Source organism: Phragmites australis, chromosome 10 (genome assembly GCF_958298935.1).
Source record: "Phragmites australis chromosome 10, lpPhrAust1.1, whole genome shotgun sequence".
NCBI classification, from domain to species: domain Eukaryota; kingdom Viridiplantae; phylum Streptophyta; class Magnoliopsida; order Poales; family Poaceae; genus Phragmites; species Phragmites australis.
In genome coordinates, this window is record NC_084930.1 from 1,217,892 (window position 1) to 1,234,202 (window position 16,311).

At 42.6% G+C, this 16,311-nt stretch overlaps 1 protein-coding gene across 1 annotated transcript; it reads left to right on the plus strand.

Moving 5' to 3' along the window:
* The first annotated feature begins 2,125 nt into the window (after positions 1–2,125).
* Positions 2,126–4,076, plus strand: LOC133883216 (NAC domain-containing protein 22-like). Its single transcript, XM_062322454.1, has 3 exons — positions 2,126–2,425; positions 2,521–2,822; positions 3,367–4,076. The coding sequence occupies exons 1-3, from the start codon at positions 2,236–2,238 to the stop codon at positions 3,754–3,756; spliced, it is 882 nt and encodes a 293-aa protein (XP_062178438.1). The 5' UTR covers positions 2,126–2,235; the 3' UTR covers positions 3,757–4,076.
* The last annotated feature ends 12,235 nt before the right edge of the window (positions 4,077–16,311 follow it).

A 16,311-nucleotide genomic window follows, 5' to 3' on the forward strand; every position in this document is an offset into this window, starting at 1 on the left:
AGTGTTCACTAGCATCAAAAGGTGGTTAAGGGCCCTTTTTTAAACCAAGTTGAAATTTTGTGCTCAGCCATTCTGTTCTCTGTAGATCGTAAGAAAATAAAAAAAATAATTGTGAATGCATAGGAATAATTGCGTGGTCAAGAATGGCTTGGTAAATAATATAAATAGTGGTCAGATGATTCTCGCCGGCTCCGCATCCTATCGAAAGGGACGTCAACTCAATCTCATCGCTGCACATCCTGATAATTTAGTGAGTGTGCACCAGTGGACCAAGTCTTCTCGCACCACTTTGCAGGCTCGCAGCCACTCTCCTCCCCCTCACATATTTTCTTTATCGGGATAACCTTTTGTGTAGCCTCCACTGTAATTTGCTTGAAGGTGTATGCAAAGCACAGGAATGAGCTCCATCAATATTTACTTTATGCATTACTAGGGATGCACCCGGGTACCGATGATTAGTTCTGAATCACCACTTAGTTTTTTTTTTCTTAACTTAATTGGGTGAGAGTAAATCTTTATTAACCTTAACATCATATCAAGTTTAGTTCACTTTTTTATAGTTTTGGTTTGACCCAATAACCAAAAAATGCAAAACTTACATCCCCATGCACCACCATATTTACTCTTCCACAAAATTATACACAGTAGAAAATTCATTCTGCTAAATCTCATGGGTTTTAATGGGGAACACTTCCACATGTATAGACACAACCTATATATATATATATATATATATATATATATATATATATATACTGTGTTGCTATTCTGTGCCTATGTGCAGCGTATGTGCAGTATGAACACAGGCACATAAATAGCAACTCACGAGTTGCAACTCGCCGTATACTGTATTGTAACTGCCCACTGACCCAGCGCGCTCCCCTCCACCTACCCCACGGGCTCACTGGATGATCTAGCATGTTCTCACCTCGAGAGCAGCGATTTGCAGCCAGTTAGAACTAGGTGTATAGATAAGTTACAACATGTAGTATAGAGTGATTGCAACTACAAATAAAACAGTTATAACTATTAGTTACAGTCATAGACAGAGCGGTTACAACTATATGCATGTTGTAACTAGATTGTCTACTATGTTGTAAGTGTAGTGTTCACCATATTGTAATTGTTTTTAGTTGCATGATACAATTAATTTGATTTTATTTTTTCATGTTGCAACTGTAGTGTTCAGAATGTTGTAACTAAAGAGTTCACCAATGTTGTAATTAAAGTGCCTACCATTACCAGAAAACATTGCAGTTCACCATGTTGTAACTGCAATATTCATCATGTTGTAAATACGATGTTCACCATGTTGTAACTATATGGATGTAACTTCTTTATAATTCTAAAACATCATCAAAATATAGTCTTGATGAATCTTATTTTGTTAAGCATATTTTTTTCAACAACATACATCAAACGGATCGATAATCGTATATGTGGTTCTAGAGATATTGTATTTTAACGATTCGAATCAACAAAAAATTCTCCACATGTAACGCTCTGGCGGGTGGATGATGGGTGACATGGTACAAGCTGGTTGGCTGGCTATGTTGTTTGGTGCATGTTGAAGGTCGAGTTGTAACTGATTTATGTAACAAGTTGTAACTAGCAATTTTTCAGATTGTAACTGACGGTTGCAGGATGTGCACAACACGAATGGTAGCTGCGCATAGACGCAGAATAGTCTCGTCGTATGTGTGTGTATATATATATATATATATATATATATATATATATATATATATATATATATATATATATATATATATATATATATATATATATATATATATATAAGTTAGGACTGCTCCAAGATCATTACAAAATGGTAATTAATAATTCCAATAACAGAAATGCCTGTTAATAGAATTAACAACTAGAAGATCATTACAAAAAGGTAATTAAGAATTCCAAGTCATTCCACATACACGACACTGCTATTAGGCCAGTAAAAGTCAGCTACGACGCTCGGGAGGAGACCTGGAAAGAGACCATAGCACATCGGCACACACTTTCCTCTCGCTCACCAAGTCACCATCTCTCTCTCTCTCTCTCTCTCTCTCTCTCTCCCCCCCCCCCCCCCTCCACAACTACGCCGGCCTATATATACAAAGGGAAACCACTTCCCTCCTCCCAACTCATCTATCGAACAATTAAACAACAGCAAGAAGTTACAACGAAGACACTGCACTGATATCTACTGAACCATCAGTTAGGGTATAGTATAGATCGATGGAGCGTCGAGGTGGAGCATCCGGAGTCGGCGGCGCGGCGGAGCTGGAGCTGCCGGGGTTCCGTTTCCACCCGACGGAGGAGGAGCTGCTGGAGTTCTACCTCAAGCAAGTGGTCGACGGCAAGAAGCTCAAGTTCGACATCATCCCCACCGTTCATCTCTACCGCCACGACCCATGGGAGCTACCAGGCACGTACATGTTAGTCATGGCATGCAAGCCCATGCCGCATGCCTTCATGCATGTGCTTGATGAACTAATCATGGTGGAAATGCACGTACTGCAGGGCTGGCGAGGATCGGGGAGAGGGAGTGGTACTTCTTCGTGACGCGCGACCGGAAGCAGGCCGGCGGGTGCGGCGGCGGGCGGCCGAGCCGGACTACGGAGCGCGGGTTCTGGAAGGCCACCGGGTCGGACCGCGCGGTGCGGCGCGCCGCCGACCCGAAGCGGCTCATCGGGCTCAAGAAGACGCTCGTCTACTACGAGGGCCGCGCGCCCCGCGGCACCAAGACCGACTGGGTCATGAACGAGTACCGCCTCCCCGACACCAATGCCGCCGGCGGTGACTCGTCCAGTTACTTGCCCAAGGTACGTACACTCAGCTCATTAATCTTTGCACTGCCTCCAGTTTAAAATAGATGATATCGTTGTAACATATATTTGTGCATAATGTGGAAAAGTAATTAACATAGATCATAAATAAAAGATAGTACTCCAGTTAACAAGTAGTGTATATACAGATATTTATACTACTGTAGTATATGTGGATGGAAGTGTGTGAAAAGCTTGACTTCGACTTATTTACCACGCGATTTTCAGCTAGCTCCGAGTTAGTTTTTGATAGGGAACAGGAAGAGACTTGAGTGAAAAGCTTGACTTTGACTTAGTATTTACCACGCGAGTTTGTGCTAGCTCCGAGTTAGTTTTTGATAGGGAACAGGAAGACTTGCTTGGTGGTCGTCGTCGTAGCATCGCGCGTGCTTTGAAAAGTAGAGGGAGATATATATTTGTCAGGTCTAGCACGAAAGCAACATTTTTAATTGAGTCGTCCATAAGTGCAGTGCATAAATATTATACATCCTGATGGAGAGATTAAAGATTTATCTGATGATGTAATTAATTAATAATGCAGGAGGACGTGGTGCTGTGCAAGATATACCGGAAGGCGGTGTCGCTCAAGGAGCTGGAGCAGCGGGTGGCCATGGAGGAGCTCGCGCGCGCCACAGCCACGCCGTCCGCCTCCCACAACACCGGCTCGCCCGCCGACTCCATCTCGTCCTCAGACCACGAGGCAGCAGCAGTCCACCAGGGAGAGATCACGATGGCCGTGGCAAGCATGAAGAAAGAGGTAGGCGAGGTCGCGGCGGCGGTGAGGCCGGCGACGCTGAACCTGCCGCAGCTGGAGGTGGCGAGGCAGCCGCAGCAGCTGGCTGAGTGGATGCAGGACCCGTTCCTGACGCAGCTGAGGAGCCCCTGGATGGAGAGCTGGTCGCCATACTACGCCAGCGTCCTCAACTTTTGATTGCCTAATTTAGAGCATATACATGTGTATCGATCAACACAACTAGCTAGGATCGAATTACAGAGAGTAAGATGTATAATTGACGCATGTACGTAGCTTGTTAGATCCATATATACGGGAGTATGATACGAAAACGTGCATGCAACAAATGGGTTGCGATCAGGGGCAGACCCAGGCCATGGTTGGCTGGGCTTCAGCCCGGACCATAAACCCAAATCACTCTTTATTTACTGTAAAACAGTATTTTTTTACGATTTGACTTAAATTTGAATAGATCAGCCTGGGGCTTAGCTCAGAACTAGTTCCGCCCCTGATTGTGATATCAGGTAAACCTGACCAGCATGCATGGACATGGTAGCTGCTCGAGTCAGATTCGGTGGCCACGAGCATGGACCAGAGCTTGATCTCCCTGCTCGATTATTTTTTTTACAATTTTACAATTTTTTTCCTCGACGAAAAGATCTCGATTATTTTTTGTCATCTACTTTAGGAGTCCTACGTATCATTATTCCCCTCCAAAATTCATAAAATTGAAATTTGAATCTCTGCCCTCAACTAGAGTAAAATCTGATTTTACTCGCTCAAATACAATACCAGTTACAGCACCTCTCCCCATTAACGATACCAGCTATCTTTCCTCCCGACCTGATTCCGCCACATCACCCATGCACGCTGGCACGGTCCCACCTGTCATCATCTTCCTCTCCTTTTCCTTTCTTCCTGCTTCCCCTTTCTTCTCAGGCCGAGCAGGCGGCCACTGGCGCATCCCGCCGCACACTTCATCGTAGAGCCATGCTGTGCGGCATGCGCGTGCGGGGACGGTCGGCTCGGAGGGAGATAGCTCGCTCGGCAGCGGTGTTGGCGTGGCGGGAAGACGGCAAGACGCTCGGCCGGCTTCGAATCGAAGCGGAAGGGCGGCACGGGTGTGAGGTGGATCGGGCGTGGGCGTGGGCGTGTCACGATCTTCACGGGGACGACGGTGGATCCGAGTATTCGATGTGAAGACGAGAGAGAAGCCTGAGAGGAGGAGGGCCAGAGCGCCACCGGATCCGGCCGGTGGGCAGCGATACTGCTGCATCTCGATCTGAGCGGTTTAGGTAGTCCCTTACCTCATCTCTCTTCCAGATTGCTGTGCTTCCACCCAATCATAATCCAATCAGGAAGCTTTACATGGAAGCTATACGCCCAATCATAATCCAATCCGTTCCAACTCTATCATCCTCACACCCAAGCCCACAGAATCCCCAAATCAAGTCCATTCCTTTCGAGCGGCACATCTAACTACGCATCGCATGCATGGAAGCACAGCCTGATTCATTAGGACCCATCGAGCCTTTCCCAACCATTGCCGACGTCTCCCGTTCGTCGTAGCAATGCCGCCGCCACACGCGTCTGCGGCTGAATGGGTTGCGGAGAAGTAGAGGTCTGAGCTGGAGGGAAATCAGGTTTTTTTTTTTGCATAGTTGGGAGATTGTTTTCAAATCGGGATGGCCCATGCAGAGGCCCAGCTTGGCGGGAAATAGATGGAGGCCCACCGTTGCGAAGGCGGCCTAGGGTGATATAGATAGGCAGACCACTTTTTTTTTAGGAGGAAGAAAGACGAGGCAGGCTCTAAGCTTCATGAGCATTGCGAGTGACGTAACGCCAGTGCACGACAAACGACGCAGCATGCCGTCGCGGTCGGTGGCTGTTTGGCGTGTCATACCGCCACCCGCTGACGGACAAGTAGAGCGGTGCTAAGCTGTAACATTCTAGCGGTCGTACACTCGAACCTCCATTTTAGCGGCCACCCTCCCAGGGCCGGCCTGGGCTAGGGCAGCAGGGTGAGAATTTTTCTTTATTTTTATATTTTTTAATATAAATATTTATAAAAATATATTCTTTGCAGAAAGATTATGAGAATATGTGTCTATTGCTCCCATAAAATACTGCAATTCTTTTAGAGAGCCGTAAACATATCACGTTAGTACGAGTAACTCTTACCGTCATCTTATGGGACGCTTAGGTCTGTGTCACCCTTACCGTCCTATGAGAGTGTGGTTAGGTACTCTGCTCTCTGAGGGGACGATTAGCCTAATTTATTTTTATAAAAATCACAAAAATTCTAGAATTTATTTAAGATAAAAAAATAATAAAAATTCTAAAAAATATTTAAGTAAAAATAGAACCACATTGAATGAACATAGAATTCGTATATGAGATGTCTATATGAAATTTAAATATTACTAATGACATATGGGCTACATCTAATATATATACATGCCTTAGGTAATAGATTAAAATGAGAAAAATACCTTGAATTCAACAAGTATAATAATTAGTAGCATAAATATTACAGCCGGAATGGACCTTAAAGTTACCTGTGCCTTATCTCTCGGTCCATCCAATGGTAATCATATTTTGGGGATTTTGTTCTATGTGGTGCCAGTCATCGTATACGGAAAATAATCAAAATTAGGATCCTAGTAATCTGCCATGTGATCAGATAATTCGCAACATCGTGGAGTTCTCTGAGTTAAGCATACAGTCATCATCGTTGGAACCAACTCATTCGGTTGTGGTGAAAGTGGTAGAAGCACTTCTATGGTGGTTGTCGAACGACCACCTCTTTCACGATGGCTCGAACCACCACCTCTTTCGCAATGGCATAGAGGTCTCGAATGACCACCACTATGTCTCCAGTTATGTTCGGGTAGGTAGTCGTCGCTGAAGAGCAGATGCAACCCTAAAAAGCTCTCGATGGGTTTGTTCTGTAAATCTTCATCATAAGGGAATACCTAGTATAAAAAAGAGCACATGAAAATATAAATGTGTCTTAGAAGTGCAACCTAACAAATCACAAGGACATGTAATAACAATGAATGTACCTTAATGTGCTCCTCGTACTACTGAGGGTGTATAAATATGGTGCGCACTTGTTTGTTAAAACACTTTGCTATGTTGGCTAGTTGACACACCCCGATATATCGCTAACGTCACTCTAACAAGTGTTTCTTTAGGTCCATAGAAGTCACAGAGCTTACCGTTTGTTGCCATTCCTCTGTGGTGAAAGAGAGATAACAGGTCATAGTCTACCATTTCGACAATATTTTGTTCAGGTTCTCCTCCTTGAACACATCATCACCTTTTGCATGTGTCTCCTTTATAGTCTGTATAGCTATCATTGAGAATTTGGATGTCCACGAGAAATGTCTACCTGAAGAGCTAGCCATGGTGTGGTATTAGGTATCAGATGCTAGTAGTGTTTTGGAAAGCTGCGATGTTATGACCTTCTCGTTGTCTCGGTCTACTATTTTATAAGCAGGGACCGATGGTTTACATAAAGTGTAGATATGTAATTTAGAGATAGTGCATGCATTGGATGCCTTCCTACAGCTAGTGGTCATTGGACTCTGAGTAGTTGGCAGTGTCCGGTCACATTGCTCTGAAAAGGTGGCAGCGAGTGGTTTCATCAATTTACAAAAAAATAGGGGGTATATGTTGATGACAAGGTTTGGTTCTTATAGCGGCCATTGCAGTGGAATAAGGTCAGTACATGTGATCATGAATAGTACATCTGACCAGTAATCAGTATCTACGACCATAAACAGTACTTTTGACCAGTAGTCAGTACCCGTGACTATAAACAACACCCCTGATCATGAACGGTACCTCCGACCATGAACAATACCTCCAACCAGTGAATAATATCTCTGACCAGTGAACAGTACCCCCGACTAGGGACTAGGCGACACAGACAAATGTTCGGATCAAGAACATAATTGAGTCGAAGAAGGCTGAACTACAATAAAAGATACTCGGGTAGATATATGGGAAATTACATGGTTGAATAGGAAAGATATATTAGTTATAGAAAGTTTAGAGATCAGAAAGCATAGCAAAATCATATCTGTAAGTTTTATTCGATTTATGAGTCCTGATCTTATACGGCTAAGACATGCTACCCTTTAAATATGAGTGGGTCATAGCCAATTGAAATCATCAACCAATCGATTGGATATAGTTTACAATACCTTTCGTCTTTTGCCTAGCTCCTGTAGTCCCGCTCTCTCTTTTTTTTAACACACATTGCTATATGTTCTTGATCTCGATGACAAATGACAAGCCGTCGGATCTCTCCTGAGCGTGGGTGATAACGAAGGTCCTACGACGTAACGCCACGACTAAGGTATCATAGGTGCTGCTTGTCGGATTTTACATATGAGAAGCTCAGTGTTTGACCCGACATCTTTTTGTATCATACAGCATCCATAACATTATTATAACATCTCTAATTTTTTTTTATCTCCGACAATTATCTTATTTCTTACTTCCTATTACTCTCTTTCTTTTTAGTCCAACACATCCTTGTAAACAGTAATAGAGATGATAGATAATCGACAAATATGAGATAGCTGCATCACTATAGCAGTGGTCATACGGCAGCTGCTAGAGACGTTTGCTGGTTTCCAGGTTGACAAAAAAGACAACATAATGATGGAGATCAGTATTTGTGGTAGCTGCTAGCTTTCCTGTACTGTATTTAAATGTTATGTGCATGCATATTCTCCTCACGGCTGATGAGCTAGCGTACGCCTGCCAAGTCCAACGTAATTGTCTCCACTTCTGGGATTATTCCATGCATGTTGCTATATATCATGCCGATTCCACTAGCTTAGTTGCCTCTTAATTGCCACCGACCAAGCCACTCATTGCTTTCTTCGAACTAGGGATGACAATGAGGTGGGACGGGGCTAGAGAGTGCCCCGTTCCCACCTCGTCCCAATGTGGAGCCTCATTCCGGTCTCTGAAACACAGTTCAGGGTCAAAATCGTCCTCGTTCTTATCCCCATCAGATCCTCGATCTCTGTCAGGGCCTCATAGGGGAGGCGCTGTGAGCTATAGTTGTGCTTTGGTGGAGATGCTACGGTGTTAGAGGCCGGAGATGGGCTGCATGCTGCTATGGTGGAGGCCGGAGGCAAGCTATGTGCTGCCATGCTGGTTGCTCTGGCGAGTGACGCTCTGAAAGTGCATCTAGGCCCCCTAAGTGGGTTTTGGCTTATTGATGACAAAACGATTAAAGAACTAACATGCTTTGTGAGTATTGAACAGGTATGAGCATTAGTTGTGAAGGTATATGACGTTTGACGCCCGTCGAAACAATTGAAGAATCAACGAAGGATACAAGATAGGGCTTAAATTCTTTTTACTTTTGAAATTGAGTCTAGGATATATTTTTTCTTAGATGGATGAATTCATTTGCTTGATTAGTGTCTCAATGCTCAAGAGATCCTTTAGAATCACCCAATTGAGAGACACATTCACTCACGGACACGAAACTCTTTCTGAAAAATCTTCAGAGTCCGGAGTCTCCGGTGTTCACCGGATACTCCGGTACTCAGCGTTCAGCCGGAGTCTCCGAGCTAGCCTCCGGCAGAGAGTCTCAGTTACGGTTTAATCTTTTCAAGAAAAAGACCGGAGTCTCCGGTGTTCACCGGATACTCCGGTAAAATATTTTGTGTGCAGTCGGAGTCTCCAAGGTAGACTCCGGCAGAGGCTCTCGGTTAGCTTTTAATCTTTTTGATAAAAAGTAGTAAAGACCGGAGTCTCCGGAGTTCACCGGATACTCCGGTACCTGGAGATGCCGGAGGATCCGGCTAGTCTCCAGACTTAGTCTGTTTTGGAAAATCTGTCAGGACCGGAGACTCCGGTGTTCACCGGATACTCCAGTAAGCTCTGACAAAAACAGTAACGGCTAGTCTGTGAGAGAGGGCTATAAATGCCCCCTCTCTCCATAGCATTTTGAGCTTACTGTGGCTGGTTTCCTTGAGACCTCTTGAGCACTTTAAGAGCATTCAAAGCCTCTCCAATCATCCCTAGAGCCAAATTTGCATAAATTTGAGAGTGTGTGTTTGGAGAGGGTTCAAGCCACTTGAGCATTGATTTCTTCATCGAGCATTCACTGCGATTATCTCCTTTGAAGCTTTGGGTTTCTAGAAGGAAAGGAGTCGCCTGAAGAGCAACCAAAACTTGTGGTGTGCCTCGGGAAGTTTGTAAGCATCTTCATATTGAGTAAGAATTTCTAGCTTGATCTTTGTGGTCGCTAGAAGAGGATAGGGTTGGAGAAGACCCGGCTCTTTGTGAGCTCCTCAACGGAGACGTAGGCACTTCTTTGTGAGGTGGCCGAACTCCGGGATATATTCTCGTGTTCTTACTTGTGAAACTTACTTGATCGTGTGCATTTGGTAATTTGTCATTTAAATTGCTATAGTATCAATCTTGCTAGTTTTAATTGTTATTCTAGCTTAGTAATATCTATTTGACCTAGTGCAACTCTTAGAATCTAGCTGTGGCCTTTAGTTCAAATTTATTCTGAAATTTCCTGTCAGGCCGGAGACTCCGGACTAGACCGGATACTCCGGACCATACCGGAGTATCCGGACTTCACCGGAGTATCTGAGAGTTTAATCCGCTGTTTTTAGTTTTAATTTTCAGAAAAAACCTATTCACCCCCCCTCTAGGCACTTTCAATTGGTATCAGAGCCTAACCTCCTACAAGGCTTCACCGCTTGGAGGGAATCATTATGTCGACATCCGGAAGTCCGAGGGATCCGAAAGATGATCCATCAAGAAGTGATGATGGTAATGGTAAAGGAAAGGGAAGTGAGATTCCTTTCAATTATGATCGTTTGAATTCTTCTAGCAATTACATTTCCGTGCATTCCGGACGTGCACCATTCTTCGATGGTACACATTATGCCGCTTGGAGGCACAAAATGAAAATGCACTTAATTTCTCTTCATCCAAGTATTTGGAAGATTGTTTGCACAGGTTTTGAGCTGCCGGAGGAAGACCAAGAGCTCACCTCAAGTGAAGAACAAAATATGCATCGCAATGCTCAAGCTACAAGTGTGTTGCTTAGTGCCTTGAGTCCGGAGGAATTCAACAAAGTAGATGGACTTGAGGAAGCTAAGCAAATTTGGGACACACTTCAAGTTGCTCATGAAGGGACTACAAGTGTGAGAGAATCCAAAATAGAATTGCTTGAGGGAAAGCTAGGAAAATTTGTGATGGAGGATCATTAAACTCCTCAAGCAATGTATGATCGGATGATGGTGCTTGTGAACAAGCTAAGAGGGCTTGGAAGCGAGGACATTGATGATCACAAAGTGGTGAAGAGACTACTTAGAGCATTTGCTCCTAGAAATCCCACTTTGGTGACGCTCCTCCGTGAGAGAAGAGATTACAAGAGGCTCACACCAAGTGATGTGCTTGGAAGGATTCTTGCTCATGAGCTCATGGAAGAAGAAGCTAATGAAGTGAAGATTCATGCTAAACAAAGCTCAACCTCAAGGCATAAAGAAATTGCACTCAAGGCAAGCAAAAGCAAGCAAGTCCAAGAATCAAACACAAGTGATGATGAAAGCTCCGAAGATGAAGAAATGGCGTTCTTTGTGAAAAGGTTCAAGAAATTCATGAGAAAAGGAGACTATTCAAAGTACAAGAGAGACATGCCCAAGAAGAGAACATCAAGAAGGGCATGCTATGAATGTGGCGAAATTGATCACTTTATAGCCGATTGTCCAAACAAGAAGAAGGGAAAGGACAAAGAAGACAATAAAATCAAGTAATACAAGAAAGACAAGAACAAGATATACAAGAAGAAATATCCGGGTTAAGCACATATTGGAGAAGAGTGGGATTCCAACTCCGACTCGGACTCCGATGATGAAGGAGTCGTCACCATTGCTATTCATGAGCTTACACCAAGAAAATTACTCTTAATGAGTGATGATGATGATGATGATGATGATGATGGAGATTCCCCAAAATGCTTCATGGCCAAGAACCGCAAGGTAAAATCTCAATCCAAGCTCCTAGATAGTGATAGTGAGTATGATAGTGATTGTGATAATTTGTTCAAAGGTTTGAATAAAAATGCCATGGCTAAAATAAAGGAGCTAATGGATACAATAGATAGTCATGAAGAGACCCTTGAGAGACAAGAAGACTTGCTCATCCTTGAAAAGGAGAGAAACCTTGAACTCGAGGAGCTCTTTGCTAAAGAGAAAGAAAAAGTTGAGAAATTGTCTAAAGATTGTGATTTAGCCAATTCCTCAATTGCCGATCTTAAGAGTAACAATTTCTTGCTTCAAGAGAAATTATCTTGTTTAGATGAAAATTATAGAACTCTTGAAACACAAATTGATATTCTTAAGAAAGGCTCTTCTAACTCTAGTGAAGCAAATTTACTATCTAATGCATCTACTAGCAATGGATGTTCTCGTTGTTCTAACCTTGAAATAAATACTTGTACAACTAATATTGAATCCTTGCAAGCATTACAAAAGGAAAATGAGAGGCTAAATGCTTTGGTCAAATATGGGTGCATCAAAACTTATAAGTCAAAGGATGCACTTTACAAGACTATTCAAGCCAAAGACAATAAGCAAAAGAGAGGTCTTGGTTTTGACCAATATACAAGCAAGCCAAATGATCGTGTGGTATTGAATGGAGTGGAATGCCTCAAGTTTGTCAAAGGAGGCAAACAAGTTGATCACCCTACTCAAACAAGGCAACCGAAGGCTCATGCCCCCCAATGTTCCTTTTATGCTTCATACATGCTAAAGAGAGACCACTGTGGTAAAGTTGTTGCTCTCTATGTTGGTCCCCGCACAAGAGATAGAATTGTAAAAGGGAATGTGTGGGTGCCAAAAGTGCTTGTGACTAACGCTAAAGGACCCAAACAAATTTGGGTACCAAAAATAAAGGCATAACTTTGTTTTGTAGGCATACTCCTCCGGTGGATCAAGTTGGGTCATTGATAGCGGATGTACCAATTATATGACCGGAGAAAAGAGTATGTTCTCCTCCTTTGAAGAAAATGGAGGACCTCATGAAAACATCATCTTTGGTGATAATGGAAAAGGAGAGGTAATGGGACTAGGTAAAATTGTCATCTCAAATGATACTTTCATTTCAAATGTCTTGTTAGTAAAATCACTCAATTACAACTTATTATCCGTATCTCAATTATGTGAAATTGGTTATAATTGTCTTTTTACAAATGAGAGTGTGGTCGTCTCTAGAAGGGAGGACGCCTCTATAGTCTTCACCGGCAAGTTGAAGGGTAAACTCTATCTTGTTGATTTTTCAACGGATGGAGTGATGCCTAAAACTTGCTTGATGGCTAAGTCTAGCATGGGTTGGCTTTGGCATCGCCGACTTGCTCATGTTGGCATGAGAAATTTGTCCAAACTTCAAAAGGGCGAACATATTCTAGGACTAACGAATGTGACTTTTGAGAAAAATAGAGTTTGTAGTGCATGCCAAGCGGGAAAGCAAGTTGGAGCATCTCATCCCTTGAAGAATGTGATGACCACTTCAAGACCATTGGAACTTCTTCACATGGACTTATTTGGGCCAATCACTTATATAAGTATCAGAGGTAACAAATATGGTTTAGTTACTGTTGATGATTTTTCACGTTTCACTTGGGTATTCTTCTTGCATGATAAAAGCGAAACTCAAGCCATTCTCAAGAAGTTTGTGAGAAGAGCACAAAATGAATTCGAAGTAAAGATCAAGAGAGTTAGAAGCGACAATGGAAGCGAATTCAAGAACATACAAGTTGAAGAGTTTCTTGATGAAGAAGGAATCAAGCATGAGTTCTCGGCTCCATACTCCCCTCAACAAAATGGAGTGGTCGAAAGAAAGAATATGACTCTAATTGAATCCGCAAGAACAATGCTTGATGAATACAAAGTATCGGATCAATTTTGGACGGAAGCAATCAACACCGTATGCCATGCCATCAACCGGTTATATTTACACAAGTTGTTGAACAAAACTTCATATGAGCTTCTAACCGGTAACAAGCCAAATGTTTCCTATTTTAAAGTCTTTGGTAGCAAATGCTTTATTTTAAACAAGAAATCTAGAAGTTCTAAATTTGCTCCAAAGGTAGATGAAGGGTTTATGCTTGGTTATGGTTCAAATGCCTACGCCTACCGCATTTTCAACAAAACCACCGGATGTGTTGAAATTGCGAGAGACGTAACATTTGATGAATCTAATGGCTCCCAAGTGGAGCAAGTGGATACAAATGTTTTAGGTGATGAAGAAATACCAAGCGAAGCAATCAAGAAGATGGCAATTGGCGAAATCAAACCCTTAGAACAAGAAAAGACTCAAGAAGCTCAAATCGATAGGGATCAACCATCTTCATCAATGCAAGTTGAACCATCAACGTCAACCCAAGATCAAGACGACAAGAGATCACAAGATGAACATCAAGACCATGAAGATCCGAACAATTTCTTGAATAATGAAGTGGAAGACATCCAACATCAATCACAAGTGCCACATCCACGTGTTCATCAAAGTATCCAAAGAGATCACCCCGTGGATAACATCCTTGGTGATATACAAAAGGGGGTAACTACTCGTTCAAGAATTACAAATTTTTGTGAATTTTACTCTTTTGTTTCCTCTTTGGAACCTTTGAAGGTAGAAGAAGCGCTTGATGATCCGGATTGGATAATGGCTATGCAAGAAGAATTGAACAACTTTAAAAGAAATGAAGTTTGGTCTTTGGTGGAAAGGCCAAAACAAAATGTGATTGGGACAAAATGGGTCTTCCGCAACAAATAAGATGAAAATGGGATAGTAACAAGGAACAAAGCTCGTTTAGTTGCTCAAGGATTCACTCAAATCGAAGGTTTGGATTTTGGTGAGACATATGCTCCCGTAGCTAGGCTAGAGTCAATTCGTATTTTATTAGCCTATGCTACTCACCATGATTTCAAGTTATATCAAATGGACGTGAAGAGCGCATTTCTAAATGGACCAATCTCTGAATTGGTGTATGTGGAGCAACCGCCCGGCTTTGAAGATCCCAAACATCCCGAGCATGTTTTTAAACTCCATAAGGCGCTCTATGGGCTAAAACAAGCTCCTAGAGCATGGTATGAATGCCTTAGGGATTTTCTTGTCAAAAAGGGCTTTGAAATAGGCAAAGCCGACTCTACTCTCTTTACTAAGAATGTTGATAATGATTTATTTGTTTGCTAAATATATATCGATGACATTATATTTGGTTCTACTAATCAACAATTTTGTGAAGATTTTAGTAGGATCATGACAAGGAGGTTTGAGATGTCCATGATGGGAGAATTGAAGTTCTTTCTCGGATTTCAAATCAAGCAACTCAAGGAAGGAACCTTCATTTGTCAAACCAAGTACATCAAAGATATGCTCAAGAAATTTGACATGGAGAATGCCAAACCAATCAAAACGCCCATGCAAGCTAATGGACATCTTGATCTCAATGGAGAAGGCAAAAGTGTGGATCAAAAGGTATATCGTTCCATGATTGGATCTTTGCTTTACTTATGTGCATCTAGGCCCGATATCATGCTTAGTGTGTGCATGTGTGCAAGATTTCAAGCCGCTCCCAAAGAGTGCCATTTAATGGCTGTTAAGAGGATTCTTCGATATTTAGTTCATACTCCATACCTTGGGCTTTGGTATCCAAAAGGGTCATCCTTCGACCTTATCGGCTATTCGGACTCCGATTATGCCGGTTGTAAGGTGGATAGAAAAAGCACTTCGGAAACTTGCTAATTCTTGGGTAGGTCCTTAGTGTCATGGTCATCCAAGAAACAAAACTCCGTAGCTCTATCCACTGCCGAAGCTGAATATGTTGCCGCGGGAGCATGTTGTGCTCAACTCCTATGGATGAAGCAAACTCTAAGAGACTATGGCCACAAAACTCCCAAAATTCTACTTTTATGTGATAATGAGAGTGCCATCAAAATAGCCAACAATCCCGTACAACACTCAAGAACCAAGCACATAGATATTAGACACCATTTCTTGAGAGATCATGCAACAAAAGGGGATATTGACATTCGCCATGTGAGAACCGAAAAACAATTAGCCGATATCCTCACTAAACCACTAGATGAGCAAATGTTTTGCGAGTTGAGAAGTGAATTAAATATCCTAGATTCTCGGAATGTGGCTTGAACTGTTGCATACACTTGATTGTTGTAGATTTATAGCTTTTCTAGATAAGAGTTTGCGAAAACTGCATTTTGAGTGTTTTTCTCAAAATTATTTGGATTTTTTGATCTCTCGATCATAATTTGTAACTTGTGATCATAGTTATGTAATGATACTTGATTGGCTGATCACATTTGACAAATTAATCCTCTTGTCCAACATCTTCCTTCCAGAAAATCTTTTTCCCAATTCTTCAGCTCTAAATCTTGCTGTGACAGTTCCAGGTCCCGGAATGTCCGGTGTTCACCGGAGTATCCGGACCTGACACTGTTCACAGCCTCAGCTGTATTCCATTCTGTTTCTAGTTACCGAATAGTCCGGTATTCACCGGAGTCTCCGGTACAAGTGTCAGGACCGGAGTCTCCGGTCTCCATCGGAGTATCCGGTAAAAGTGTCAGGACCGGACTCTCCGGTCTACACCGGAGTTTCCGGTGTCTCCAGAATTCTATATATTCCCCCAGCCCGAACAATTATCTTTTCCCATCTATTCTCTTGTCCTCTCTCCAAACA